The sequence below is a fragment of the Argentina silus genome (genome assembly GCF_951799395.1).
Source record: "Argentina silus genome assembly, chromosome: 14".
Lineage (NCBI taxonomy): Eukaryota > Metazoa > Chordata > Actinopteri > Argentiniformes > Argentinidae > Argentina > Argentina silus.
The window spans coordinates 19,348,979-19,376,301 of record NC_139668.1 but is presented as its reverse complement, the minus strand read 5'-3'; the positions used below and the strand labels follow the sequence as shown (position 1 = coordinate 19,376,301).

At 46.6% G+C, this 27,323-nt stretch overlaps 1 protein-coding gene across 1 annotated transcript in view; it reads right to left on the bottom strand.

Moving 5' to 3' along the window:
• LOC310814753 (von Willebrand factor D and EGF domain-containing protein) overlaps window positions 1-27,323 on the bottom strand; it is a gene marked incomplete at its 5' end in the record, with an annotated part of 41,440 nt that overhangs the window by 5,834 nt on the left and 8,283 nt on the right. The window contains 21 exons of the mRNA XM_083684253.1: window positions 14-109; window positions 605-700; window positions 1,902-1,997; window positions 2,148-2,243; window positions 2,653-2,968; window positions 3,011-3,525; window positions 4,348-4,518; window positions 9,257-9,394; window positions 10,833-11,052; window positions 12,729-12,985; window positions 14,485-14,599; window positions 15,424-15,528; window positions 17,614-17,775; window positions 19,073-19,209; window positions 22,298-23,214; window positions 23,446-23,648; window positions 23,760-24,036; window positions 25,226-25,299; window positions 25,790-26,007; window positions 26,338-26,473; window positions 26,620-26,709. Coding sequence (XP_083540379.1) covers window positions 14-109; window positions 605-700; window positions 1,902-1,997; window positions 2,148-2,243; window positions 2,653-2,968; window positions 3,011-3,525; window positions 4,348-4,518; window positions 9,257-9,394; window positions 10,833-11,052; window positions 12,729-12,985; window positions 14,485-14,599; window positions 15,424-15,528; window positions 17,614-17,775; window positions 19,073-19,209; window positions 22,298-23,214; window positions 23,446-23,648; window positions 23,760-24,036; window positions 25,226-25,299; window positions 25,790-26,007; window positions 26,338-26,473; window positions 26,620-26,709 — 4,435 coding nt within the window. The remainder of the gene's footprint in view (window positions 1-13; window positions 110-604; window positions 701-1,901; window positions 1,998-2,147; window positions 2,244-2,652; window positions 2,969-3,010; window positions 3,526-4,347; window positions 4,519-9,256; window positions 9,395-10,832; window positions 11,053-12,728; window positions 12,986-14,484; window positions 14,600-15,423; window positions 15,529-17,613; window positions 17,776-19,072; window positions 19,210-22,297; window positions 23,215-23,445; window positions 23,649-23,759; window positions 24,037-25,225; window positions 25,300-25,789; window positions 26,008-26,337; window positions 26,474-26,619; window positions 26,710-27,323) is intronic.

Below are 27,323 nucleotides of genomic sequence, written 5' to 3'. Positions count from 1 at the left end.
AACAGTACTTTACCTGTTTCACAGGAGGGACCGGTCCAGCCAGGCTGACACCCACACTCGTCCGGTGAAATACACTTCCCTCCATTATGACAATGCCGGTTACAAACCACTAGAGGATGGAGGACGCAGGAGAGGGAGAGGACACAGCACTGCTATTACTGTATCATTGGAGTCATCAATTTCATTCATTTCCTCTTCTAATACTGACTACATGCATTAGCAAATTAAGTTTGCGTGAAATTTGCAGGAAAGGAGAAAGGGAGATATATATATATATATAGAGAGAGATAGAGACAGAGAGAGAGAGAGAGAGAGAGAGAGAGAGATAGAGATAGAGACAGAGAGAAAAACCACATCACATACAGTGCCCTCCATAAGTATTGGAAAGAGGGAGCATTATGTCTTCTTTTAGCTCTGTGCTTCAGTAGTCTGGATCAAACAATGACTACGGGATCAAACTACAGATTCTCATCTTTAATGGGTGTTATTTCAGATCGGGTTCGCCATTTAGAAAGTACAACCTTTTTCAAAACATACTCCCCCCCTATTTCAGGGCTCCAAAAGTTTTGGAAAAAAATCAATTCCGAAATCTGTGTGAACTCACTTGTCTCGCACCCGGGTCCCACGAAGCCGTAGGGGCAGGAGCAGGTTTCCAGTCCCACACAGGTACCACCGTGCTGGCAGGGCAGACTGCACAGAGCTGTGGAGATGACATCAATTAATATCACCTGCCTGCCAGCACGGAATGACGTCAGGTAAAAGCCGCGGCCGAACCTTTATACACTCTCACATCAGCCTGGGCTTCAATGCACAGTAACACACTCCAGCCTTTAGTCTGTAGCTGGGAGTGTCTCAGCGTGTCTCAGTGTGTCTCAGCGTGTCTCACTGTGTCTCAGCGTGTCTCACTGTGTCTCACTGTGTCTCAGTGTGTCTCAGTGTGTCTCAGTATGTCTCAGTGTGTCTCAGTGTGTCTCAGTGTGTCTCAGTGTGTCTCACTGTGTCTCAGTGTGTCTCAGTGTGTCTCACTGTGTCTCACTGTGTCTCACTGTGTCTCAGTGTGTCTCATTGTGTCTCACTGTGTCTCAGTGTGTCTCACTGTGTCTCAGTGTGTCTCAGTGTGTCTCAGTGTGTCTCACTGCTATGTGGTTTAATCCCGTCTCTGCCGCAGTGGTGTATGTTGTGGACTCTGAGCTATAGGTGGCAGTAGTGTTTCAAGCCTGTCTCGTCTCAGACGAGCTCAAAGAGGAGGGCGTCAGAGCTGAGAGTGAATTATGTTTCATCACCTTCGTCAGGCGCTCCTGTTCAAATGCTTCTCAAGCACCCTTGCCCTTTCTCTCTCTCGCTCTGAACTCATCAAATACACACACACACACACACACACACACGCGCACACACACGCACGCACGCACGCACGCACGCACGCATGCACACACACACACACACACGGCACGCACGCACGCACGCACACACACACACACACACACACACACACACACACACACACACAGATCTACCCTGCATTACTATAGTGATGGTGATATTTCTTTCTGAGGGATAAGACTTGCCTGACACGGCACGCAGCGAAAAGCTGAGGAGGATGGAGGGAGAGTGGCAGTACTGTACCTGTCTCACACACGTCCCCGTGGAAGCCTTTTACACACTCACACACACACACACACACACACACACACACACACACACACACACACACACACTGAGGAGGATGGAGGGAGAGTGGCAGTACTGTACCTGTCTCACACACGTCCCCGTGGAAGCCTTTTACACACTCACACACACACACACACACACACACACACACACACACACACACACACACACACACACACACACACACACACACACACACTGAGGAGGATGGAGGGAGAGTGGCAGTACTGTACCTTTCTCACACACCTCCCCGTGGAAGCCTTTTACACACTCACACACACCAGGGGCGACGCACTGCCCTTCGTTCCTGCAGCCAGGCTGGCAGATTGCTGGGGATATAAAGACATCATATCAAAGGCCGGTCCCAGGTTTTTTCATAGGTATACAAATGCTGACTACTTTACCGACGTTACCTGCTTGACAGTTAGCTTCCGAGAGGACGTTACCTGCTTGACAGTTAGGTGCTTAGAGGACGTTACCTGCTTGACAGTTGAGCCCGGAGTATCCTGGCTTACAGCGGCATGTGTTGGGAGCAGCACATTCCATGTTCCTGCCACACGCCTGCCTGCATACAGCTGGAGACAGAGGCAGCACCGCATGCCAATTAAACCTGCTTACTCTACCTCTAACCTGGCTCTCCGTGTCTCTGTATAAACACATCATTCTCCTGTAACCTGCCTCTCCGTGTCTCTGTATAAACACATCATTCTCGGAAAAATTCAAACAAAACTGCTGTCATCAGGATGCCTATCAGACGGCGGGTTTTCTTACTTTCAGTGAAGCCTTTGATTGAGAAATAAGTCATATCAAGCTGGTAATAATGTAAATGTGTAATAATGTAATACTGCCGATACATAATGGAAACTTGTCATTTCTGGATAATTAGTGAATGTTGTTTCTCTGTGCTTTATCGGCTCACAAGGGTGACAACTGCAGGCCTACCTCTGCATGCTCTAACCCTACCTCTGCATGCTCTAACCCTACCTCTGCATGCTCGTCCATTGCCAGTGTAATACAGGGGGCATCTCCCACAGCGGAAGCCCCCGTCTCTGGTGGGTTCACACTGGACTCCAGGGAAACAGGGCAGGTCAGCGCAGGAGAGAGGTCGCATGGCCGTCACAGAGTTACCAATCCTCGCCACAGCCGCAGAGCGGGAGGAGGTGGCGATGTTGTGGCGGGAGTCGTAGATCCTCCAGGCCGGGGTGTTCAGGGTCAGGGCCGGCAGGGGGTCCGAGGGGTCAGAGCCAGGCTCCGCCAGGCCTCCATCAGCAGAGAACTCGGACTCGGACTCGGACACAGACAGGGAGGAGGAGGAGGAGGCCAGGGAGGAGGAGGAGGAGGCCAGGGAGGTGAGGGCGGCCGTCAGCGGGGGCACGGCATTGGGAAGGGTCCAGGGCTTGGCCAGGGTGGGCACCATGTTACTGAGCTTCTGTTGTGGCGCGTGCCTGGCCTCCGTGTGCCCGGCAGAGAGCGCCGGAGGAGTCACCTTTGAGGAGGGGGCACTCCGCAGGACACCTCTATGCTCTCTGGCGGTCACCTTGACAGGGGTTGTGCTGGCGTCGGAACCTGCGCTGGCACCAGTCCTGTGGTGGGTACTGTGGTACGTGCCTGTGGTAAGACGCAGGGCACTGACTGAAGCCATGGAGGCGTGTCCAGATGAAAGGGGTGTGGCCGCCTCCCTCCTCCCTGTGATTGGCCCTCGGGCGGGCGAAAGGGGAGGACCGCTCTGGGCCCTGGTGACCGACGAGGGTCGGCGTTTGACTCCGTGCTTGGAGGGCAGAGTGGGCAGATGGAGCTGGGACACTTTGCTGTGCTGAGATCGGCTGTTCTTGGCCGGTGTCAGCAGGTGAGGACCAACTGAGAGAGGAGACAGCAAACCGTTTACTGAAAATGAAAAGCAGATACAGTAAAATTCACTATAGAAAATGAGTGCTGTTAGGACATGGAGAAAAACAAAGATGGGGTTATCTGGGCTAATGTACAGCTGCACGACAAACTCTGGTGACAGAACATCACTGGAATGAAATAGCAGCACGTTGGTGTGGCCTGGATCTGCCTCTACTGAGACTGACTACCTCTTCACAGTAGAAACCTTAGTGACGTCCCGCCACTTCACAAAGAAATCCGATCCCTGACGAGGGAATTAACGGCAATACTGAATTGTCTCCGCTGAGTTACCGCAGAGTCCATAAGGAGTCTCCATGATGAATGTGCTATTCAGAAATCATCTCTGAAGACGCTTCACATTGCAGATGGGCACAGATTCAAAGGCAAATTAGTCAAAGCCATCAGAACCAGGCAGGGGCTGGAACATAATAAAGCATGTTCCACTAACATCAATTTACATTGTCAACTGTTTTAGAATTGGGCACACTGTTTTTTGGACAGTGAGTCCTAAAAGGTTAGGACAGCAAATCCTGATAATATCACAAGCTAAAATGAGAAAATATAGTACCAGGACATTCCACATTTCATAAACGCTTATTTGTTTTTTTGATGACGCATGTGATTTTAAACAGGTGGGTTATTGCATTTGGAGACTAATTTCTCACTCTGTCACGCTGCTGCTTTCCTAAACCAGCACGCTCTGTCAGTGACGGACGAACTTCTGCGGGAGAGACGCACGTGCTGCGCTCAGAGGTTGAAGAAACGCGTACAGCTGAAGAGCTGAAGTCTCACCTGCTGGAGCGGTTCTGGTGCAGGTGCGTCCGTTGCCATGGAGACCCGGCGGGCAGCGTCCGCAGGCGTAGCCAACATGGGGAGGGCGGCGGTCGATGCACTGGGCCCCCGGGAAGCAGGGTCTGCTGGCACATGTGGCTGTCACACTCACAGCCAGGGACAGCCCCGGGCCTGGAACACACAATACCTCTTATTTTTATTATTTTTAATATGTTTTTTCGGGCATCTCTGCTTTATTGGGATAGAGACAGTAGAGATTGACAGGAAGGATAGGAGAGAGAGAGAGAGAGGAGGGATGACATGCAAGATAGGTCGAGGGTCGGAATCGAACCAGGAACCTTGCGATTACGTGGTAAGCGCATTAATGTGCTACACCACTAAGCGCCCCCCTACCTTTCAGCTGACAAACACAAGGCTGTCCCATTGGTCAGTGTTGGTATATCGTTGTATATCGTTACTCCTTTTCACTTGCATACTTTCATGATTTGTCATAATTCAAATATGAAGCCTTTGAATTTCTCACCACACCACTGATGTACCAGGGGATAATTAACACGCATTGGAATTTAACGTCGCAGAACTGCGCTAGGATTCAATAGCTGAGGCTGCTAGTTGCTAAAAGACAGGAAATAAAGCAGTTTTTTAAATTAAAATGCAAAGTCTTGGAAGACCAATTATAATAAAGGTACTTTATAACCAAATTAGGATAGAAAGAAATGCCTCCCTGCATCTCACCATAGTAAGCACGTTATGTTTTGATGAAAACCCATTAAGGTGTTTGGGGATGAAGGTCTTGGAGGGAATGATTGGTACCAAGGTCAGCCACCCAGAGATGGGCAGCGCCCCATACCAAGACATCAGGCAGACAGAGAGGGTCATCATGTGTGTGTGTGTGTGTGTGTGTGTGCGTGTGTGTGTGTGTGTGTGTGCGTGTGTGTGTGCGTGTGTGTGTGTGTGTGAGTGTGTGTGTGAGTGTGCATGTGTGTGAGGGGAGAGACCCCGACTGTGTCCTGTCTCATCACCTCCAGACCCACCCTTACCCATAGTCCAGATTCTCCATCTTCTCTCTACTCATACACAGTACAATATACTGTTAATAATAAAAAATAAAATAAAACAATAATATTAATCTTCCTTTTTCTAGCATTGTGACTGCCAATGGCACCTGGCCCTAGCATTGATTTCTCCTTATGATGACTGATGTATAGATGACTCCCTTACTTCAGACAAATGTACTAATGTACTTCTAAATGTCAAAAATGTCAAATGTGAAATGTAGTCCACTCTCTGGCTGGGACCCAACAGGAGGACAGAGATGGCTCGATTAGTCTTCAAACCACGCCGTGCCTTTAGGAGAAAAATCTGCTGATTTAGCTCAAATGTTTCGACTGTCCAAGACCTGTACCTAGTATTCTGTACTATATCTACAAATCTACATTTGATGACTGCCGTCCACTCGTGAATATGTAGAATCTTTCAAACGTGCCAGCTCTATCTTTTCTGTGTCGAGTCGACTCAGTGTTTCTTCACAAAGGCAGAAGAACGGACCAACTGTCATTTACCAGGGAATGATTTATCAGCCTTTTGACTGCACATTCTGTACCAGGGCTTATTGCCTGTGATTCCGGTCCTGTTTCGACAAGGTCAGCACAATCCCCTCAGACAATGGGAGGTTTATTGGGCAGAGGGGGATGACATATTGTGCAGTATTGAATCCCATCTCTACCCTTAAGTGTGATGACAGGCAATTTGCAAGCCTGCAAACTGTGTAACTATAGCTGCCAAAGCCAGCGAGGTGCTCAGTACAGTGACATTATGATTATAGAACAGCTTATTGGACTGTCCTGAGCAATGGCATCAGCAGCCTCAGTTGGGCCAGGGTGATTTGAAGAGCATCAGAGCTCCATGGCTCTTTCTCTCAATCTCTCTCTAAATATTTGCTGTAAAACACAACAGAATAAACACAGTTGGAATGAGGCAGAAGAGCAAGTAAGACAGGGAACCCACAGTTACCATCTCGTGATGGGCTCCCGAAGGGGTCGTGATGAAATTGAATATGTTTGCGTTGTACTTGCCAGCTCTTTCTCGATTTCTAGATGGTGTAACTACAGCTGAGACTTTGGCAGCTGCTGCCCCACTGGGTGGTGGGAGTCCAGGTCTGGCAGTGTCCATTCTATGTGGTGACGGGTCTGGCTTGTTGTGTGACAGGGTTGTGTTGGGGTCAGCGGTGGAGGCAGGGCTGGGAATAATGGATACTGGACGCAGGGGTGCTGAGGAGAGGGGGGGGGGAGAGAGAGAGGGGGGGGGGGAGAGGGGTGGGTGGGGGGAGAGGGGGAGAGAGGGGGGGGAGAGAGAGGGGTAGAGAGAGAGAAAGAGAGAGAGAGAGGGAGAGAGAGAGAGAGAGAGAGAGAGAGACAGAGAGAGAGAGAGAGAGAGACAGAGAGACAGAGAGAGAGAGGGAGAAAGAGAGAGAGAGACAGAGAGAGAGAGAGGGAGAAAGAGAGAGAGAGAGAGAGAGAGAGAGAGACAGAGAGAGAGAGAGGGAGAGAGAGAGAGAGAGAGAGAGAGAGAGAGTGAACCCAAAATAACATAGAACATTTGTTTTCTATCTTCTCCCACAAACGGTTCGCTGCTAAGGAAGATGAGTGGGTCATTTGTCATCTACCCCCTTACTCACAAACCACTCAAAACTTCAGACACTACAGGTTCGATATGTTGGTTCCCCCTGAAAAATATACTGAATATTTGATGCTCTGCAATATTTGATGCTCTGCAATATTTGATGCTCTGCATTTGATGCTCTGCAATATTTGATGCTCTGCATTTCTATTACCTGTAAGGTACTTATTGAGCCATGACAGTGGAATTACACAACACAACAGAGATCTGGGACGTAGAAATGTTTAGACAACATAGTTTATCAGAACTAAACTTTTTTTTCAGACAGAACCTTAGAACAAAGCCTTCATTTAGTGATGGATGGAATGTCATCTTCCTCTAACTACTGATCCTCTTGAATTTTGAAAACATCACCATCAAATTGTCACCAATGTATTAACGGGCTTGCTTCAGCACACGTCTGATCTAACTTTCCACTTTCCCATGTCATTATATTATATATTGCTTATATATGACTGCTAGATATCCATTCAAAAATGCATATGTTAAAATCCAGAAAATCCTAATGTGTATAGATCGGACAATGGAACCTGTTCAGTTGTGACGTTTCTTAAAACCACACCAACATGTTCTGGCTTTATCTGTAGAATGCTTAAAAATGCTCCATGCTGTGTTTCGGTAATGACGGCAGTGACCTCAAAACAGTTTGTTTCTCAACAGCTAATATCTGAAAAATATACCTTCTTATACATATTTCGATATCCTATCAAAACAAATCAAGATGTTTCATTGATTTGATATAGATTTAAAGGTTACAAAAATCGTACATATCTCCTTAACTGCTTTATTTTTCAACACACATTTTTGGACCCATGGCAGGGGACACACAGTTCGCAATAGAAAGTGGTCTAAAAACCCAGATTTTACAGGTCACAATTACATTGGTAAATCAATATGTTGTTTATTGACTAGTGCCAGAACAAACTTGATTGAATTTCATATCAAAAGCCTGGACATATAACTATTTTATATATATTTTATCGACCGGGATGCAATTGTTTGTAGAATGACCCATATATTGTACAGTATCTGAGCAGTAATGATATTGATTCTGTTTGATGGTGCTATTGACAGGGTTTGTTCTGGGCTATGACAACACTTTCTGAGTGAAAATGATATGATAAATGAACCCCAAGGCAGAGCAGAGGGAGAATCCTCTGGATGTAGAGACATATGTTTTATGGCGATAGTGCCCGTGCATGGCCTGCTCTCCACGGCCCAGTGGCCTGGGTAGTATATCACTATGCATTCTGTCCAGCCTCTCCCTGCCACCTGCTCCCTGCTCTGCAGCCTCCCTGCCCCAGCAGATCCAGACCTCAGCACTAATGCCTAGTGTCAGTCAGCTGTCAGCAGATGCACACACCTGAGCTGAGCCTCTTGCAGCCAGAGGCGGGATACACTCTGCTATCTCTCTCTCTCTCTCTGTCTCTCTCTCTCTCTCTCTGTCTCTCTCTCTCTCTCTCTGTGTCTCTCTCTCTCTCTCTCTCTGTCTCTCTGTCTCTCTCTCTCTCTCTCTGTCTCTCTCTCTCTCTCTCTCTCTCTCTCTCTCTGTCTCTCTGTCTCTCTCTCTCTCTCTCTCTCTGTCTCTCTCTCTCTCTCTCTGTCTCTCTCTCTCTCTCTCTCTCTCTCTCTCTCTCTCTCTCTTAGAGGGGAAGTGCTTAACTAATTCACTCCGAGCTCTAACAGGAGAGGGGAGGGAGGGGTGGAGGGGTGGAGGGGGGGGGGGGGGGGGGCAAGGATCACGTGCCATCTGGTTCCAATCCTACATGCATCCCTGTTGGTTTGGGGCTGAATGGCTGCATGTGGCCAGAAAAGAGCTAAATGGGAATGACTGCAGTTTGTATAAACTATAAACTACAAGTGCGGTAGCAATCAGTCAGGTTTTGTGCGTAATGGTCTCCAGATCTGGGACATCTTGTTTTTGCTTTTCTCTTGTGAGGGGGAAGTACTGAGGTCCTCTGATGAGATCACACAAAAAAAAACCACAAAAACCTTTGCTATAGTGTCTCATTGTTAATCTCCTATTTCTATATGATCCATACCAAAACGTTGACCTTTGCAAGTATGTCTGGTTATCAGCTGACTGGCTGGCCTTCAAACAGTAAAGTACAGTACATGCAGACAACCTTTCACGAAACCCTTCTCCCGTCTATCGTATGCAGTGTTACGGCAACAAGCCGGTTGAATCATGGCACCATCTCCCTGAGGTGATCTGGTTGACCATGCTTACCTGTGCATGTGGTCCCATCCCCCAGCATGCCCTGGCGACACGCGCCACACCTGTAGGAGCCAAAGCTGTTGAAACACTGGACACCTGGGAAGCAGGGGGTCTTCTCACACTCATTCACATCCTCCTGACACGAAGAGCCTGCACCAACACAAAGACACACCCAATGCACCCCTTTAAACACACAACAACCAATGCTCAACTACAGCACCAGTCAAAAGTTTGGACACAAACCTGCCAAGAGTGTGCAAAGCTGTCATCAAACCAAAAGGTGGCTACTTTGAAGAATCTATAACACTTTTTTGTTTACTTCATAAATCCATATGTGTTCCGTCATAGTTTTGATGTCTTCAATATTAATCTACAATGTAGAAAATAATAAAAAATAAAGAAAAACCATTGAATGAGAAGGTGTGTCCAAACTTTTGACTAGTACTGTACATACAAAAAAGAATACTGTACATACAGCCCAGTGAGACAGTAGTGTTCAAAACCGGCCCTTGATCTCTCCTCTTGATGAACTGAGTTGGTGAAAAAATAAGCTTTTACTTTGAAGTTAAAGTGATTGAAGTCGAATATGTGCCTACATTTGTATTGATTACATAGATGTTAGGAAACAAGCTGCACTGTGTTTCTCTCTACTATAACTGACGGTGGTTTTGGCATTAGAGTTGGTGATGGCTCCGGAGGGACTGTTTTGATGAAGTTTCACATGGCATGAACATTGTGTACAAATGTTTATGTATTTAGTTGCTCTTTTTTCTACTGTGTCTCTGAAGTCAAGTTTTGTGGTTGAGTTATGTCTCAAGAGCACTCGTGATGGCGTGATTGCAAAACCACATGCAGTACAAATAAAAGTACAACCTAAAACCAAATCAAAATAAAAGTCAGGAGCCAGTCTAGTCAGCTACTACACTTTTCCCTGTTTCACTGAATGCCTTACAGAAGAAACCCGATCAGTGTGAGCAGTGAATGGTTGAGAGACCGTCTGATAGTAATGCTAACTCCAACCCTAATCCTAGCTCCAGCCCAAAACCTTCACCTAACCCTAGCCCCAGCCCTAACCCTAGCCCCAGCCCTTATCCTATCTCCAGCCCTTACCCTAGCCCCAGTCCTAACCCTAGCCCTTATCCTAGCCCCAGCCCTAACCCTAGCCCCAGCCCTTATCCTATCTCCAGCCCTTACCCTAGCCCCAGTCCTAACCCTAGCCCTTATCCTAGCCCCAGCCCTAACCCTAGCCCCAGCCCTTATCCTATCTCCAGCCCTTACCCTAGCCCCAGTCCTAACCCTAGCCCTTATCCTATCTCCAGCCCTAACCCTAGCCCCAGCCTGTATCCTATCTCCAGCCCTTACCCTAGCCCCAGCCCTAACCCTAATCCTATCTCCAGCCCTAACCCTAACCCTAGCCCTTATCCTATCTCCAGCCCTTACCCTTGCCCCAGCCCTAACCCTAGTGAACATAGGTTAGGTGTTAATCCTTGTGGATGTTACAACAACTCTAATGTGCATTAATCCATTATGTGAAAATGAATCAGGTTTCCGGTGGTGTTAATACACACCCAGTAAGTTGAGGTCATACCTCTTAGCCCCAGGGGACACTCGCATCGGTAACCACCGGCTGTGTCAACGCACACACCGTCGCCACACGGACGAGACAGGCACCGGTCGACGTCCTCCTCACACAGGTCCCCTCGCACGCCCTCCGGACACACGCACAGGTACTCGCCGGTTCCCGCCGGAAACTTGACGTTCATCACGCACGTTCCGCCGTTGAAGCATCCGCAGGGTTTCACACCAACCTGCGTTGGCGAAGAGAGGGCATAGACAGACGTCAGACACGTTGAGCTGATCGCTACACCAAGTAGCAGCAGATACAGCCGGAACCGCCGTGCCTTCACACTAATGCTTCACGAAAAAACAAACAAACGTGTGTAGGCATGGGGGCGCTTAGTGGCGTAGCACACTAATGCGCTTAGCACGTAATCGCAAGGTTCCTGGTTCGATTCCGACCCTCGACCTATCTTGCATGTCGTCCCTACTGTCTCTATCCCAATAAAGCAGAAATGCCCTAAAAACATATTTAAAAAAATAAATAATCTGTAGATATAACAATCCAATCACCAGAATACGAGAGAGGCAAGCAGTTCAGGTATCGTGCTTCTCAATAGAATGTGTTCCTAACCCGAGCTTCCAGATTAACACGGTACCCGTGTCTTATTAGCCCAATGTCTGGCGTGACACTAATTAAAAACTGCGATCCGATGATGTTGATACTGACTCAAGTCTTGATTCTCTCCCCTTCGAACCTGACTGGGAAAATAATTAGAGGATCTCCTTTAATAGTCATTAGAGAGGGCTGGAAGCAGACGCCTCTCCCCCATCTGGAGGCTAAAGTGGAGTAGGAGTGGGTGTTTATCTCTCAATTAACCCGGCCTGGAGATGAACGGCAGAAAGGGAGAGTCACACTAGCCATATGTTGCGATTAACACGCCGCATCATTGGTGGAGACGCAAAATCGGAGGATGGGCTAACACATGGAATGGAATAGTATCAATGGAATCAATGGAATCAATGGAACAGGGAATGGCATGGTGTGGAATACGTCCCCTATTCCATTCCGAGTATTACAATGGTATTCTGTTCCTCAAACTGGCGATGGTGAACAGGTACATTAACATATGGGAAGGCGTCACCATTTTAATTGTTTTTGGTGTGCTTCAACGAAGACAACGACCATGCCGCCTGATAAACCGTCTTCATTTACACAGCATTTGCTCTTCAGCAGGTTAATGACTATTAGGAATGTATCTCTAACTGGTAATAATGGTCATATTCTGCAGTTTTAATAATAGAATTGATGCCATTTAGCTGACGCTTTTATCCAAAGCGACTTACATCGCAGTGAGTGCATACATTTTTCAGTATAGATGGTCCCAGCAGGAATCGAAACCACAACCTAAGCGTTGTTACTCAGTCTACCAACTGAGCCCGTTTTACTTCAATGTGTAGTGCCCTGTCTGCAGTATCAAAAGATTGTAGTGCAACATTAAATTGTTTTGCCCTAACATGGGCATGAGCACAGGAATGAGAAAACCACGAGTTGTCACATCCCATAAGTAGTGTCCCTCCCCAAGCAGACTGTCAATGTCAACAGTAAGAGGATTAACGTGTGTGAGGTTCTGGGCGTGATGAGACTCGTGTGATGAATGCCTGTGTTGACGGACCTCTGTCTGTTTTCAGGCTTTGTGGATGACAGTGCTGCACCGCCCAGGCAGGGAGGCAGCTTCCCTAAACAGTTTACAGCCCCCCCCCCCCCCTCCTCCCTCCCTCCTCCCTCCTCCCCCCCTCCTCTCCTCCCCCCCTCCCCCCCCTCCTCCCCCCCCCCCCCCCCTCCTCCCCCCCCCTCCTCCCCCTCCTCCCCCCCCTCCTCCCTCCTCCCCCCTCCTCCTCCTCCCTCCTCCCTCCTCCACTTTACCTCCACTGTGTATCTGCTCTGGGCATTGCATTCGTCTGACAGCGTGAACACAAAGGTCCGCGTCTGCGTGTCCTCTGGACGGACCTTCCAGATGAGGAGGCCAGCTGGGGACAGCGTGGCATCCTGCGGGCCGGACTCCAGCAGGAAGAGCAAGGCAGACCCCTCGGGGTCCGCAGCCGTGAACTGGAACACAAAGTTCTCCCCGGCGAAGGTGTGGAGACCACCCTGGGGCCGGTGGAGGGTCGGGGGCTGATTGACTGAGGACACGGAAAGAGACAAGGATCATAAAAAGAACAGAATAGGAAAGAGCATGACCGTGGTGTACACTGGGGCGCACAACACACAGATATACTGTTGGTTTCCAGTACTTCCCACTACCTTTTGAAAGAAAAACTGCAGGCGCACAGGGGCACTGTGGTGGGGGAGGCATAGTGGCGTACAACTACATCATTTACACTGTGCTCTGCTGCAGTTCACAACAAGGCCCCCCAAAGACCATCACAACATGTTTGTGTCAGGAGTGGGATGGCGGTGGGAAGAGACAGGGTGGAAAGGGTCAGTCTGTCTACTGGGACACAAGCACGTGAGTGCAAGTTGTTCTGTTGCAGAGTGTTTGGAGGCAAGCCTCGACAAGTATATAATTAGACCCCTTGCAGACGGGCCTCTTCTCCTTTGATCTGCTGGGGGGAAGAGAGTTGAGAACGTAGGCAATGGGACGAAACAGCGCCTCGGCAAAGAGTGCCAAGTGTGTACGCAGTGACTGCATCAAAGAGCTGGTAGAGGATGCAGGGAGAAAGACGGCATCAACACAACACAAGCTCCCAGTTTATCTCTGCCATGATAGTCCTGACGAGAATGGAACTTGGTATCAATAGCCGGCTTTCCACAGCAGGTCTCACGCCGTGCGTGCCAAGGTCAATTGCTTCTCCACAGTCACTCCTGGGCTTCAACTGGGCTTACTGCGGGCCTGTTTGGTGCTTAAAACTCTGGCTTTTAACCTCTTCTACCCCCCCTGGTCCTTATGAGGCCAAACAGGGCACTCACTGTAACAACACAATCGAATTAATTTGAATAGCACTTTTTTTTATTTTTATAAATAAATTAAATTTATAAACTGCTTAGGTTACCAGACCCTGTCGGGAAACCGAAGGATTTAAAATGTTTTGCTAAAGCGTCTCTGAGTTTGCCACCTTACAAACTGCAGAATGTAAACAAACTCCACTACGGGGGTGGGACTAGAAAGCCCAGCCACTAGTACCCCTAGTGCCACGCACAGTCACCGTTGCCGAAACGTCACACGAAACCATGCACATAAAACACACATGTACACGCATATGCATACGCGCCCCCACATCCACCCACACACTACAGGGCATGACCCAGTTGAACGGGACGTGAACAACTTCGCTGTAAAGTCATGAAACTCCTCTCCATCATTAGCGCTCTTGCCAATCATGATCCATCTTGTCACCCCACTCCCTGTTATTAATCCCTATTATGCCGTGTTAATGAAGTCAACCATGGGTTTCGGGGGCGTGCCGCGGACTGTGAATACACTTGAGGAGGACGCATACAGCGTGAGCAGCTTGCCAGCTGTCAGTCTTCTGGTGAAAATGAATGACTGTAGCAAGGGCAACGCTGAAGAACCCTCCCCCATTCACCTTCCACGTTTTTTTTTTCTCCAAGTTTTTTTGTTTTGTTCTGCTGCCTCAACTTCTTCAAAAACTCAACGACGACGCCAAAGAATTTGGTTTACCTTGATTTAGAGACCAGGTAAATTTGGAGGCGTCAGGGTCACACAGCAGACAAGGGCTGGTGGGATTGGAGTCCCCGTCAGTGAAACACATGCCATCTATATTACATGTCCTCTCCTGAGAGAGAGAGAGAGAGAGAGAGAGAGAGAGAGAGAGAGAGAGAGAGAGAGAGAGAGAGAGAGAGAGGAGAGAGAGAGAGAGAGAGAGAGAGAGAGAGAATCAGAGAGAATCAGAGAGTATCAGTGTGAACAAGAGATATTTACAGTTTCAGAGGAGATCAATAAACATTAAGGTGATGGGTTGAGGGCAGTGCCATCATGCATTAGCAAACTTCTCTGAAGATTCAGAGAAGACAGGAAAGAAGGGAAACCAAACTTCTCTGAAGATTCAGAGAAGACAGGAAAGAAGGGAAACCAAACAACAAATTAATCTCCTCCTAAGGTAACTCCATTTGATTAAAACATCATTGGCATGCATAGCTAATCCCTTTGGTTTCCTCTGTGTGTGTGTGTGTGTGTGTGTGTGTGTGTGCGTGTGTGTGTGTACAGTAGGTTGTGTGCAGGAGGACATAAACAGCATCTGTGATTTAAACTGACAACTGTGAGCAGTAGCAGCTTTGAAAATGATGTTCTACATGTCTGGTTTAGTCATCCAAGAGACAACCGGTATTCCAGAGCACCGTTTCCACCGTGCACCCTTGTAACCACGCACGGCGCTTCCAAACACACAGCCAAACAACCACCCCTGGAGCCATTAGGAGGTGGGGCTGTTTTTTCACTTCTTGTCCTATAAATATATTGTCTTACTTGGTGGTAAAGACCTGTTCCAAAGATTCTGAGCGAGTTCACTGCTGAGAGGAAGTGAAGCGGTTGACAGAGAGTGAGATGGTGGCTGGTTGCTATAGCTACCTCTGTGTGTCTGGTGGGGGACTATAGAATTACCTTTAACTTACAGAGTCCAGAGGGGCCCGTTTCACAGACCTGGCAGACGCCGTCATAGATTGTCAGCACCTTCGATGCACTGTACTGGAGGCCGTCATTGGTCACCTGAGGGAGGAAGAACAGCACTCTGAAGTGGCCATTGGCCAGTAGTTTCTGGTTTTGTGGTCCAAACATTTCATAGGGAGGGTTCATGTAAACTTGGTTTGATATATAACCGAGTGAGTGTTGAAACAAGAAATATCACAACTACCAAATCTACCACCTACCAGATTTGAGCTCCAGATCCAGTGTAAATATACCTTGCCTTCCTATGGGTATCTCAGATTCCCCAAAGCTCTCTAGATTAATGGCAGGGGTATGGTAATACTGGACTCATCCTTTATGCCCCGCTCCTTTCATCTATTTCAGCAGCCACATCTGACTTTGGGCTAACCTTGGGGGACACCCCATGGCTCTCCCCCTACTAAGATTTATGCGAATGGTTCCTTCCATCAAAAACACTGTGGTACTTTACCATCGTAAACAAACACTCAGGGGCATGCTGTACCATGATATACAGTACCCTAAAAATGTTGCGTTGTAATTTGGGAACGGTGAAACCAATATGTACACAAACACCATCAAATAAAAGCTGAGAATCTCTACTTTAACGGTCATAGTAATTGTTTGATATGAAATCCAAACTTTTTGGAAAAAATGCTTCACTGTCTCATTAAACAGGGCACTGTATATACCATGCAAGAGTGAGGACAAGAACAGGGCAAAAAGTGTTTCTTAATCACAGCTGCTCACATAGAGTATTTTTAATACTAAACTTGTAAAAGGACACAAAGTCCTTCAAAAGTATTAATATTTTCAATTCGAACTTCTACAGTCATATTATAAGTAATGGAAATGGCATGCAGATATTGGCCTTTTCTTCCAGCTATTTCCAAGTCACAGTAACGCATTGTCTCAGATAATGTATGACATGATTTCAAGGCTGCAATTCAACTAATTCCCTGGAATCAGACATTTTCTTTTACCAGACTGTGAGTGGAACCTTCAACGAGATTAATTTCACACATATCATTCCAACAGAGAAGCTTATCAGGATTGCATCACCGCACTAGCCTGCTTAGTCTCACTCATAAATGGAGAGTCTGACGGCGAATTGTAATACATTGGGACTGGGGGGGGGGGGGGGGGGGGGGGGGGTGGTGGTGGTTATCCATCTGATGAATTTCACCAGTGCCACTGATTCCATGGAGTAACAGAGAGGAAGTGAGGAGGTGCTTGACATGGAGGCGGGGATTCTAACCGGAATTTTCTTTCAAACAGGGAACTATATGCACACTGCTCACCTGCGAAATGATGGCACTCCCACGTTTTCATTTTGTGCAAAGCGTGCAGGTAGAGTTGTAATAGTAAGTAATAATAAGCTTTTATTTTGCTTTGCTATTTTGCTATTTAATTTCTTGTCAATATTGGCTATTTGTTTTTTATGTCCCATGCACCAACCTCACCAAGTCACTTTCCTGTATGTGCAAATATACTTGGCCAAATAAAATAATTCTGATTCTGATTCTGATTCTGATTCTGATTCTTTATATAGCACCTTTCCCACATAAGAATGCAGCTCAAAGTGCTGTACAATACTGACAAAGGAAAGGAACAAAGGAACAGATTAAAAAACAACAAACAGAGGGCAGGACGGAACATTCCGGGCCTCACATCCCCTCCCAAGTGTTCACTTCCTACGCCTGCAGAATCTCAGTCAAGAGAGACGAGATTCTGGGTTCTAAGATTATCCCCTGTTCCTGTTAAGAATACATTTCAACCCCTATGATTGTGCCTTGGGTCTCCTTTAAACATTGCTCCGGGTCATGAGTCAGTCCCCAAATGGCCTCCAAACATGGTCTTGTTGAGTCTAAGCATACACCTACCCTGTTGTAAATTCATTACCTATCACGCAAAACAACAGATGGTTTGCACCAAGGACAAAGTCGATAAAACTGTGTGTTCTGCTCTGAAAAGGTTAGTTATGCCTTCCGGCTGCGCCCTAGAAACGTTTGACTCCGGAATCAATTCTGTTTAATAAAAGCCTCGATATTTGACTGCCCAAAATTCTTGAATGTCTCTTCTCCTTGATCTAGAAACCCCAACACTCCCAACCGAATCTAACCTCAAACAACAGACCGAATATGTTACCTTCACTTCCCAGCGTGCGTACGGTTTGTCATCCACCATGAAGTCGACGGCGTGGACAGCCATGCTGCTCAGCGAGGGGACGGAACAGTCCAGGGCCTTGGAGCTCAGGAAGGTGGCTCTGGTCCTCTGCTTCTCTCCAGGAACCCACTCACCATTCATGTGCTGAAATGCCATAGATCAACATCAAAGCTTCACAGTTTGAGTATGTGACATAAGAATATCATTATTGCCGATGCCCAAGCTCACTGGTCCAGTATGAGAAAGTGAGAAGATCCATCACATTATCCGATGTAATAACCTTGAACAATGGGAATCACTTCCATTAAATTTGATATTGGGTCTGGACATCATTATGCATGAAATCCAATTCTTACATTATGTAGGACTAGCAATGGATTCATCCGCCTCAAGGGCACACAATTACAGCTCATGATATATTCATGATAACATATTATATTTGGCTTTGTGGAAATAACAGTTAACTCATATCCCTGTTTTCATGCATGGCTGCATAGAGGAACAATAAGCCCAGTGAACATCCAGCTATCTTTAGATACCGTTTAACTATTCAGCCCAATTTATTAATATACAGTATTCTAACAAGGATCACATGAATCAAAGTTCTCGTGTTTAACACTGAATTACCGAGCAGCAACGGGAGAAACGAGGCAAACAAGAGAGGCGGCAGACATAGTGTTCCTCTCAGGATCAAGACCAGCTCTCGTAATTGAAAATGTACCACGCTTTGGGGGCTACATTCCTATTCAGATCATAGGAGAGGAGAGATCACAGCAGCAGGCCTCGTAAAAAAAAGTCTCATAAAGTCGGTAAACAACTTTCACACAAGGCCCCAATATCAGCTATTTGAAGCAATAGCAAAAACATTTTTAATACACTGGAGGGTTTTTTTCCATTTACAGAGCAAAAATGCAATCCAGGAATGATCTTGCCTCTTGTTTGAGTCTGAATCTGCATAAACAACAGGGACAAAATACACCAGTGACAAGAAAAGAAAAAATAACCGTTGTCATAGGAGTCAAGTCAAGAGTGTGCAACAAACATGTTAAATTTCCTACTTTTCCCTTTCCCTTTCCCTTTCCCTTTCCCTTTCCCCAGAATGACTTTGGCCCCAATGCAATAAATTGCAGAGAGCGGAATTCCAGAATAACACAAAGAAATATATTATTCTTGTTCAGCAAAAAACAAATAATGTCCACACTGAGAAACAGAAACAATATGAAGACTATGGCAGGCCCAGAGCCCTGAGCTCCGTTCTCCCTGGGGGTGTGCAGTGAATGTGTGTGCAGGGGGGGGTGTTTGCAGACAATACCACATTCCAAGCAACTGATTGGCGATTGATCGGCAAATAAAACATTGTTTATTTGTTTGATTGATTGATTGATTGATTGATTGATTGGCCCGTGTACCTCACTAGAGCACAACACGACCACGCTCTCACCGTCAGTCGGGTGGCGTGGCATCCGAGGTTAGGGGAGTCGATGAAGCCCAGGCCAAAGACACGCACGGTCCGGCAGTCGAACGCCTGAATGTCACACAGGCCGCTGTTCTCCAGGTCTGTGAGCTCCACGGGCTGACCTTTCAGAGGGGAGAGAGAGGGACGACCGTTATTGGGGCACTGCTTACTTCACTGATCGGTCCGGACAGGTACACAACATATTTCACATGTTGGTCCTCATCGGTCCTTTTACACAGAACTGCCCAGGAGTAGCTTCCCTCGCTTCTCACTGTCCTGGCGCCCTGCTGGTGGAATGAGCTTCCCACTGCTGTCATGACTGCAGAATCACTACCAATCTTCCGCCGTAGATTGAAGACCCATCTCTCCAGGCTACATCTTAACGGTCCCTCCTAAAGACCTCTTCACCCTCACTACCCCCCTGTACAAGTTTCTCTCCTGTTAATAAAAAAAATAAAATAATAAAAAAATTAGCATTCATTACTTTATCTTATGATGACTGATGGATAGATAATTCACTTACTTAAACAAATGTATTTGTTGTAAGTCGCTTTGGATAAAGGCGTCTGCTAAATGCCATAAATATAAATATAAATGTAAATGTAAATGTAAATGTAAATGTAGATTATTTTCCAGTGAGCAGCATATAGCGACACATAGAAAAACACAACAAAATGCTGCAAAGTCACAGTGAGACACCAGGAACCCAAACAAAGATTTAGGATTCACCAACTCAAGAATACGCTTCTATCCATAATTTATGCTCTAACAAACACTGTGTTGTCCTTGACTATAAAAATATGCAAATACAGTAAATTCAAAGAGACGGTGGTATAAACAACAGGCCATACACAAAGTCATAGCAATGAAAAGTACTTTTCAAGTGCAATGTCTTGAAATAAACAATTTATCAGACCTGCCAGAAACCGTTTAACATTTGGAAAGAGTCACTCTGTCCCAGCATGTCTGCTTTCCATTTCAGAAGAAATTACCAACACAAAGATGCTACAAGGCCATTACCAGGTGGGGAAATCCTACTTCATGTGATTAGGATGCAGCATTTTAGAGAGGGTTAATGGTCTTTCCAGGACATGGCAATTTGAAAAGAACATTCAGCGCTTTACTGACAGGAGGAAATTAGTGTGTGGTGAATTTGGCAGAATAAGTATTCAATAAATATATTTATAGAATATAAACTTTAACACCAGCATGTTGAAGTCAAACAGCAGTCAGTATGATTGTATGAAGTATGATCTTAATTCACTTCATAATGACTCTGCTGGTGCTGGAAGCTGGGTTCCTCTGGATGCGAGGAAGGACTATTCTTTAGGGCATTTCTGCTTTATTGGAGAGAGACAGTAGAGACCGACAGGAAGGATGGGTGAGAGAGAGGAGGGATGACATGCAGGATATGTCACTGGCCGGAATCGAACCAGGGACCCTGCGATGATATGGTACGCGCCTTAGTGTGCTACGCCACCTAAGCGCCCCAAGGAAGGACTATTTGATGTGAAAATGTACTGTATATTAAGTCATAATATTATTTCCAACTACCAGAGGGTGCCTACAGTTACGTTGCAACTCAACTCACCTCATAATGTCTTGGTTTGAACCCTACAAAGATACCTTGCTTGGTTGTTTTTGCTTGAATTTGGGAATATGCTAGGTCGTATGCTATGCTAAGTCGTATCCAACACAACAGAACAACAGAAAATCAAGGCGAGAAGTTTCTCCTCCAACAATGATGACTATTGGCCCAGCGGGAACGTCATGCTCACCAATGATCAGAGCAATTAGGGGGATTTATAGGCGGGCCCTTGCGTGCTCCCCAAGATGCTGAACTCAGTACAGCTTACATAAATCACAGCGCACACACACACAGAGGTCACAGAGGTCACAGCTGCTACATTATGTGGAGATAAACAGTATCCACCATCTCTCTAGTGTTAAATTGTGTTGTTGACTGGTAAATTATGTTTAACTCCAAACAAACATTGTTTTACTAGCCATGCAATCAATTCAAATCAATTGTTGGAATGTGGTAATCTTTGCACATACCCCCCCCCCCCTCCACACATGCACACCCCCTCAGGGAGAACAGAGCTCAGAGCTCTGGGCACAGGGCACAGGGCACAGGGCACAGGATCAGCCATCTACCTCTGGAGCGGTTAGGGGTTAAGGGCCTTGCTCAAGGGCACAACGGCAGTGGTAGGCACCTTAGATATGATGCCAACAACCCTCTAGTCTCCAGCTCACATCCGCCTCCCTCCTCGGGATGTGGGGATCGAACCAGCGACCTACCGATTGCTGGCTGGCCTCTCTAACTTCTAGGCTACCTGCCACCCCCATAACGCCAACAGGCGCGAGTGCAGACCCAGGGAGAGTGGAGAAAGCTGCAGAACACAGGCTCATTATGGATTCAACGTTAACAGCCAATGCTATCTATTTGCCCAGGAGCCAGGTCATTGCATATCTGCACACTGTAACACCATCTCACCATCTCCGTGGCCCTCAGAGCACTTCGGCATAGTTGAAAGCAGTCTCCGGATGGAATGGGGCCACTCTGCACACTATGCGCAGTCAATGACATTCAAATGTGTAAATCAGAGACATCCAATAGAGCAACCAGAATAATGAGACAATTCAACACATAATACCATCTGCTCAGTCTCAAGAAATATGCCACTGGCCACAGTAACAGAGATCTCCTTCAATTACAAATGCAATCGCATCTATCGCATCAGAATTCTAAACAAGCTTATACAGATAACTGCATAGGAGCATGTCACAGCAGAGACGTATAATTTGCCATGGAGTGGCGTCTCGATTACTGTCTGCTTAAGGTAGCCTTAGAGAGGTACTTCTTTGCAGACCAATATCATTCTTATTAAACCCATTGGTGAAAACAACTTCAAAATATGAGACACATGTAATCAGATCCAAAACAGACTCATATAAATAGACTGGGTGTTTTTCAAAGGATTGAAATGGCATTCTCTCCAGACTGCAACAATGTATGGTATCAGGTGTCGTTGAAATTGAAAGTGATATACGCTGTAATGTAATATTTGTAATCACAAGGACAACACGTTGCTGACATCCTAACACAACGTCACGATAAGTTCAGACGTCTTCTTGGAGTGAAAATCTCCAATTCTACCTTCTCAGCGGCTTGCAAGGAAATTGCAAGTTCTGTGGGTGGGTACTCACTGATAGCCAAGCTGCAGTCGTAGAAGCTGTGGCCAGGGTAACATTCGCAGCCCCACTCGGTGCAGTGGCCATTCCCATTGCAGAAGTTGGGGCAGCGCAGCGCCGTTACCACCTCCCCCGCGGTCCCTGCTGGGCCGGTAAGCTCCGCAGAGCGCTGAGTCCTGTTCTCCAGCAGTCTCCTCTCACACTCGTTCTCCAGGTAGGGCGCCAGGGCCTCCTCCCAGGCCAGGTCGTCCTTCAGCTGCAGGTCCAGGATGCACAGTTCCACCGCCTCGTGGAGGCGGCGGCCCAGCAGCCCCCGGCACACCGTGCCCACCGTGGAGTTGGCCAGGGCCAGCTGACACACCTCCAAGGCCGCGACCGAGGTCAGGCCGCTGGGCGTGGGCCACACGGGGCGCGCTGCTGGCCGTGGCTCGGACACGTGGTCCTCTGGGAAGAAATAGGCAAAGCTCTCCAGGTCTGTTTGGCTCAGGCTCAGGGAGGTGAAGATGGGCTGGAAGTCATACGGTGCCTGCCTCTTTGGCCTGTCCACGGCTACGAGGAAGTCTTCTCTGAGCTCTTTATCGAGCTCACTCTCATCACCACGTTCCCCAAATCCCTCATACATACGAGGAGGCTGTTTCTCTACGATAGGTAGAGCTGGACCATTTAAGACGGACACTTTGTGAACACTCTGTTCTTGCTCGGAGCTCTTTATGTACTCAGATGTAGTGTCCACGGAGGGAAAGACAGACGTATAATCCACATCGTCCTGGGACCGACAGTGATACTGAGACGATGGGCCAAACAGATTATCAGAAGAGCCAGTGGCATGGAGAGACAAGCTGTATCCCGCCTGACATCGACAGAACGGCTTCTTTATCTCTTCCTTCACTACAGGTGGTGAGGTGTCGAATAAGCTCTCCCCTGGCGCTAACCTGACACAGAATAAAAATGAGAAATATGTCTCAGAAAATGAACCATCACACCAGCCTTTGAATTAGGCTTTGAAAACGTCAAGCTTGAGGAGAATTTTGCATTTGATAAAAGGTTGGCTTTCATATATTCGATTTTTTTTCATGGCAGGTAAAGTAGAAAGTTCTATCCGAGGTTATGGGTTGGAACAAAAAAGATCCATCTGAAACCGTATGTATGAGAATCAAACTTACCTCCACTCCTCAATGAACCGTTCATGGTCATTCCTACTGAAGGTGCTGGCGTCAGCCCCATGGAAGTCATTGTGGCCATTGCGGTCGAAGGTCCCGCAGAGTCCCTGCGTTTGGCCGAAGTCCACACTGGGCACCCTGATTGACAGACTCATCCCCCAATCACTGACGTCGGCCCTAACAAAGGCCCCGGAGGGAAAGATCAACTACAAAAGGAGAGTTACATCCAGCAGCTAATTAAAATATCCTCTCATGCAAACAATACATTACTCTGCACATAAAACCATAAAAAGTGAAAGATTTAAATATACACCCACTGTAACTTTCTTCCCCTGGTGTGCCTCGTGGATCCTGATCCCACTGGTCTTGCTGCCTCCCAGGTTCTTGAGGGAGAGGTGAGGTCTGGTCTCCTGTCGCTGCCCATTGCACATGTCGAAGGTGACAACTTCATTACCCTCCCGAGCTGCCACTCCACAGTTGCAGGCCACGGCATAGTGTCTGCTGCCACAGTCCCACTGACGAGCCTGCACCTCAAACTGTCTGCTCAGGCTCTGGGACAGAACAAACGTGCCCGTCTGGTGGTTGTCATAGCGCCTGGTGGGGTAGACAAACACAGTCACAATACTGGGAGTAGGCCTAGCATAGTTCTCTTCCAAAGAAAATAATATATATATATATATATATATATATATATATATATATATATATATATATATATATATACACACATACAGATATGGTTATAGGGCAATTAACTTAAGGGGCAATCTGGGATTAATACATCCATTTTCCACAAGGTAATTGTAAACAGCCACTGTATAACGATCATTTTGATCTCATGGATGGTCAGTCCTTGCTTCCATAGCTCCGTTTATAAAAGGGGTTACATTTCTCCAGCCCCGTCCCTAAGCTGTTTACCAGGAGGGGTGAGCACTTTGTTGTTGTTTGAATCCCAGATTTGCCCATTTAATGCCTGTTGGTATACAGTCTGAAAGCTTTTTTTATCACTAAGTGGGTGCTTTACAGAGAAAAAGAACATAAATTTTTTTTATCAAGGAAAACCATTAGCATTAGTCAATCAAAGAAGATTGCTAGGCGGTGGAGGTGGGCTAATGTTATAAAAGGGGCTCTTAACTTTAAGAGATGCCACGGTATCTAGGCAACTACAGCTGCATTTTGTAAACCTCCCGTTTTGGGCTTGAAACGGAGCTATAGCCTGTATGTGTATAATACATCATATCTATCACTGACTTACCCAATATGGCCTTGAAATTGTCGGCTGAAACGCAAAACCTTTCCGAAAGCATTTGTCCTCATGAATGTGCCACTTTAGTCATTTTTTGGACCAGATACTTACTACTATTACTTTTACATTAGTTACTTAGCCCGGCCCTGCAAGAGGGCTACTTATACTTGAAAATACTTAGTTTCTGAAGAGGGCTACTTATACTTACTAACTGTACTACTCTTAAGTACAGATTTTCAGTACTCTACCCACCTTTTCAAGTAAATAAAAAAATGTACCTAAAATGTAAAGCCTATGCTGTATGCATAGCTAAGTTATACAGTATTATACTTTCTGTGAACAACAGTTCTCTGTTCTGCTTCCATAAAAACATCAGTGTATGGGACCCACATTACCCGGTTTTCACCATTACCTCTTCAAAGTGGTGTGTCAATGTAAGTGAATAAGATACATTTAAAACAAAGGCAGAAGGGTTGAACTGGACAGTCTCAGAGTCTGGATGGAACACAGCAGGAGACACAACAACGATGCAGTTACCTGCCATCAAATGTGATGATGTGAGGATCAGTTAAGGAGTAGCAGCTTGCTGTGGGAATGTCCTGAACTGTGACCTGTAAGGTTGAAGAACAAAGCTTAGCGTGGCCATCCTGATTAAAGTGTAGGCAGCGGGCTTTTATGTTTCTACTAAACACAGATGTGGCTGTCTGCTCTGACTCATGACACTGTCTAGGGAAGTTGTGGCCCTGGTGCAGCTTCATGTGTCTTATCTGTATTCAGATAGCTAGTTCAACAAGGATGAATGGTCACTTCATTCTTACTGCTTACTTAATCACTTTGAATTATTATTATTACTTAATCACTTTGAATAATTATTAGTTTTATTCTGCTACTTAAAACCTGTTGCTCTTGAAACCAATCAAAAAAAAAAAACAGTGAATTTGATTGAATCTTTACTAATACAGGGGGAAACACACTGAGACCAAGGCCTCTTTTGCATGTGCACACTGTCCACAATATTTACACAACAACAAAACAGACACAGCAAAAAAACAAAAAACAACACAGTTCAATACAGAAACCACCACATATTTTGAGCCGTACCCTGAGGGGAGTGGGGCTGTAGCCCCTCCAGAGGCGGGGGGCGGCCGGGCGTGGCGTGACGCTGAGGAGGCTGGGCCGGTTGCCATCGCGGGTGAAGTCAGTGACGGCGGTGAGGTGCAGGGTGGCCTGGCCACAGCTGTTGTCCCTGCATGCAGTGGGCCGCAGCTCCACCTGACAGGTGGACAGGGCGACGTTGGGGGCCTCCAGGCCTAGGCTGTCTGGGATGTCAACAGGCTCATAAACACAAACACAGCTGCAAGACACTAGCCCGCTACGATACCGTTACAGTGACTACACAACAACAGTCACTGCAAAACCCCTTGATGTGTGTGCAGTGTATGCTTTTATGGGCCTCCACATTAAATTATGGTTATTAGTGCTGTGCACGAAAATGTGAAAAGGAAAACTTGATAAGAATCCGCAGTGGCATAGTTGTGTTTATATCAAATTATACAATAGAGAGACTCTTTCGTATGACCTCTCTTCTCTTCTTCAGTGATAGATAACATTCCACATCTGGGCTACGGTGGCGTCCTGTGTGTCCTCACCTGAGTCTTGGACACTGAGTGTTAGGGGTACTCCACAGTACTGCTCCAGACCATGGCAGGGGATGGGCACAGTGCTGTGAACGGTCAGCTGGTGCGCTTTGCTGTCCTCTGCAATGTGCAGGACATCTGGAGAAAACTGCAGGAAGAGAGCACACGCATGAGTTCCTGGACAGGGCCCAACAGTACAGCATCATGGAATGCTTCATGTGATTAAAGCAGAACAATAGAAAATAACCAATGTGGAGGTCAACCCAGCTTCAATGACAATGAGGAAGGTTTTACCTTAATTCCAGCATAAAAACTCTCACTCTCCTTGGGCAAAGACTGGAGGTGAGTGGAGTTTCCCCGAAAGGTGGAAACACTGCAGGAAAACTGTGATAAAAAACAACAACATTTATTTTACTTTATTTTAGTTAACACGTGTTAGACACACATTTGTGGCTTTTATACATTTGTTTGCATTCGACTACTTAGCCCCTCAACAGCTGACAACTATAACTGTGCCTAAAATCTCAGGCAGCAAAATAAATAAGCTATTAAATCATGACCTGGCAAGTGAGCAACAGGGCTGTTTATGATGAAAATGAACATGTTACATAAACATTTTCCCTTCATAAAAAACAGGCGATATTTTACCTTATTTGCCTTGGCTTGTATTTGTAATTCATGTCAACATTTCACCGAGCAGTAAGCAGTGTACTGTATGTGAGTGATGCATGAGCATTGCATCGGGCGTGTTTAATTTAAAGCTCTAACCTTTGACCCGGCCCAGCTGTGACTCGGCCCGGCGTGTGTGAAACAGGGCCTCGTGAGTGAGCCCAGCCCAGCCCTGCACAGCTTTACACAAGGCCTCAGATGGCAGTGACCATGCACTCATTCAGTGAATGCTCCATAATGTCTGAGTTAGAACTTCAATACATGGTGTGATAATGTAGTGTCCATTCAGCTGTAGACTGGCTGTAGATCTAACACAAAGCATGTGCAAG